The sequence below is a fragment of the Trypanosoma conorhini genome (genome assembly GCF_003719485.1).
Source record: "Trypanosoma conorhini strain 025E chromosome Unknown Tco_14.4_contig_01120, whole genome shotgun sequence".
Taxonomy (NCBI): domain Eukaryota; phylum Euglenozoa; class Kinetoplastea; order Trypanosomatida; family Trypanosomatidae; genus Trypanosoma; species Trypanosoma conorhini.
In genome coordinates this window covers 1,527-3,477 of record NW_021705180.1, presented here as the reverse complement: position 1 = coordinate 3,477, position 1,951 = coordinate 1,527, and the positions used below count along the sequence as shown (strand labels likewise).

Genomic DNA, 1,951 nt, shown 5'->3' with positions numbered 1-1,951 from the left:
GTTACACATGAAGGCACTTTTCAGGTTCATTAGAAGACATACACGTAAATAAAGCGAATAACTCAACACAAAACAATGGTCAAATAACAAAAATGAAAAGTCAGGGGACTTTCCGCATTTACCAAAATTTAGCTTTCTCATGGACACAAGACGTTCCGCACTAGCTCAGTGTAGAAAAAAAAATGCGAATTCGAAAAAAAAAGGAAAAATTAAAAGAGAAAAAAGAAAGGAAGAAAGTGAGAAAGAGAGAGTAGGAAGTTAAGGCATCTAACCACAGCATTCAACCCACTAGACCCTTCACAACGCTGAGTGTCCCCACTACCATAATCAGGATGCCAAGGCAAAAATAAAAGTACGCGCGGGCCCTGATTAAAGTGCAGCGTTTGCCAAATAGGCTACGACGCCAGTACTCCCTGGACATTCTGGGCTCATCAGGATCCTCCACACTGGATTCCACAAAGAGTGAGAGTAGCGCCGGCAACAGCATTAACATGACTGCCGCCGGGAGAGCCCCAATCAGGGAAACCACGATACCCACAGCACCAGTGCCCACGGCCATCGCAACGCCGTAAATAGCGGCATTTATCACAATCCGCATCAAGATTCCTTTCAAGGATCGGGGACGCCACCCAAGAAGAGAATCAATTTGCAAAATTGCGGGCATAAAGAGGATGGGATATGTACACCAGATGTTGATTGTAAATGCCACACGCACAACAATGGAAAACGCATTCACGTCAAGTGCATCCACCAGCGACACCTCAAGCGCCTCGCCATACGCCAGGTACCCAGCCAATCCGTACATCAAATACCAGCCTACAACCAAGTACAGGACGACAGTGAGCACCAAGCGAAAGCGAGGTTTATCTTTACAAGAATTTTCGACGGGCAAGACAACACCAATTCCCTCTAGCACCATCATGTTGTTTGCCATATTGTTAAACCAACCAAGCGGTATAGAACGGCCCCAAGGTATTGTGCTTGGCGACACGCCCGATTCATGAAGTTTGATAAACGCCAGAACTGCCGTCGAGATCAGCGCAAAAAACACACAGAATGTTGCAATTATAGATATAATCGCAAGGAACGCCAAGTTCTCGCTGAAAAATGACACGGGCAGGATAAGAGCAAACATAACAGTCATCCAAACATACTCATCTCCTGAAAAGCGTGGCACAAGCTTTGCCATGGAACCTCCAAAAAGCTGTAGGTAGAGCAAGCAGAAGCCGAATTGGGTCAAAAGCAAGGCCACAAGAAGAACGTATCGAAATGGCTTTCCGAGAACAAAGTCACAAAGGCGCAAATAGTCCGAAACGGATCTTCGATTTACCTTTGTTTTGGCGCGGACCAGCAGTCGGGAACAATCCACCACGATGGACCCGATGATCAACCCAATAATTGGGGAGAGAATATATCCAGAATCCTTGTAGAAGGTGGGCAGGAGAAATACGGCAGATGCCACATTTCCCTTAAATACATTAAATGCGCACTTGAAAATATTGGAATTTTCAAGCACTCCAAAACGATCTCCTTCGCTGGAAACATCATTGTCCTCGGCAGCTTCATCCACATCGGAGCAAGGCAAATACTTATCTGGCCGTGTTTCGCCACGTCCATCAGCATCGGGAAAATGAGGTTCGCCACTTCGCTCGTTGTGGGTCTTCTCGGCAGTATCCTCACCGAAGTCATTGGGTTCAGGTAGTTGCGACATCGCAGTTGTCTTCACTTTTACTGTGATCTGAGCTTTGACCACAGAGAAAACACATAACAACAAAATAAATAGGAATAAAAATCGGCAAGCACAAACGCCGTTGTTGCAGCTGGCAAGACACACCGCGTGAAGTATCGACTATATACATACATACATACACACACACGCACAGGAACATTCCGGGCCTCCCGCATCCCACAACAAGACAAGAGTGCTCCGCGCATAGTTCGTCAGCTTCGG

The 1,951-nt window shown here is 46.4% G+C and overlaps 1 protein-coding gene across 1 annotated transcript, besides 1 other annotated feature; it reads right to left on the bottom strand.

Moving 5' to 3' along the window:
- Positions 1-280: 280 nt before the first annotated feature.
- Positions 281-1,711, bottom strand: Tco025E_09448 (putative amino acid transporter; the record flags this gene model as incomplete). The annotated part of the gene is made up of 1 exon (XM_029376267.1): positions 281-1,711. The coding sequence occupies one exon, from the start codon at positions 1,709-1,711 to the stop codon at positions 281-283; it is 1,431 nt and encodes a 476-aa protein (XP_029223696.1).
- A 139-nt stretch (positions 1,712-1,850) lies between these two features.
- Positions 1,851-1,877: a microsatellite.
- Between the last annotated feature and the right edge of the window lie 74 nt (positions 1,878-1,951).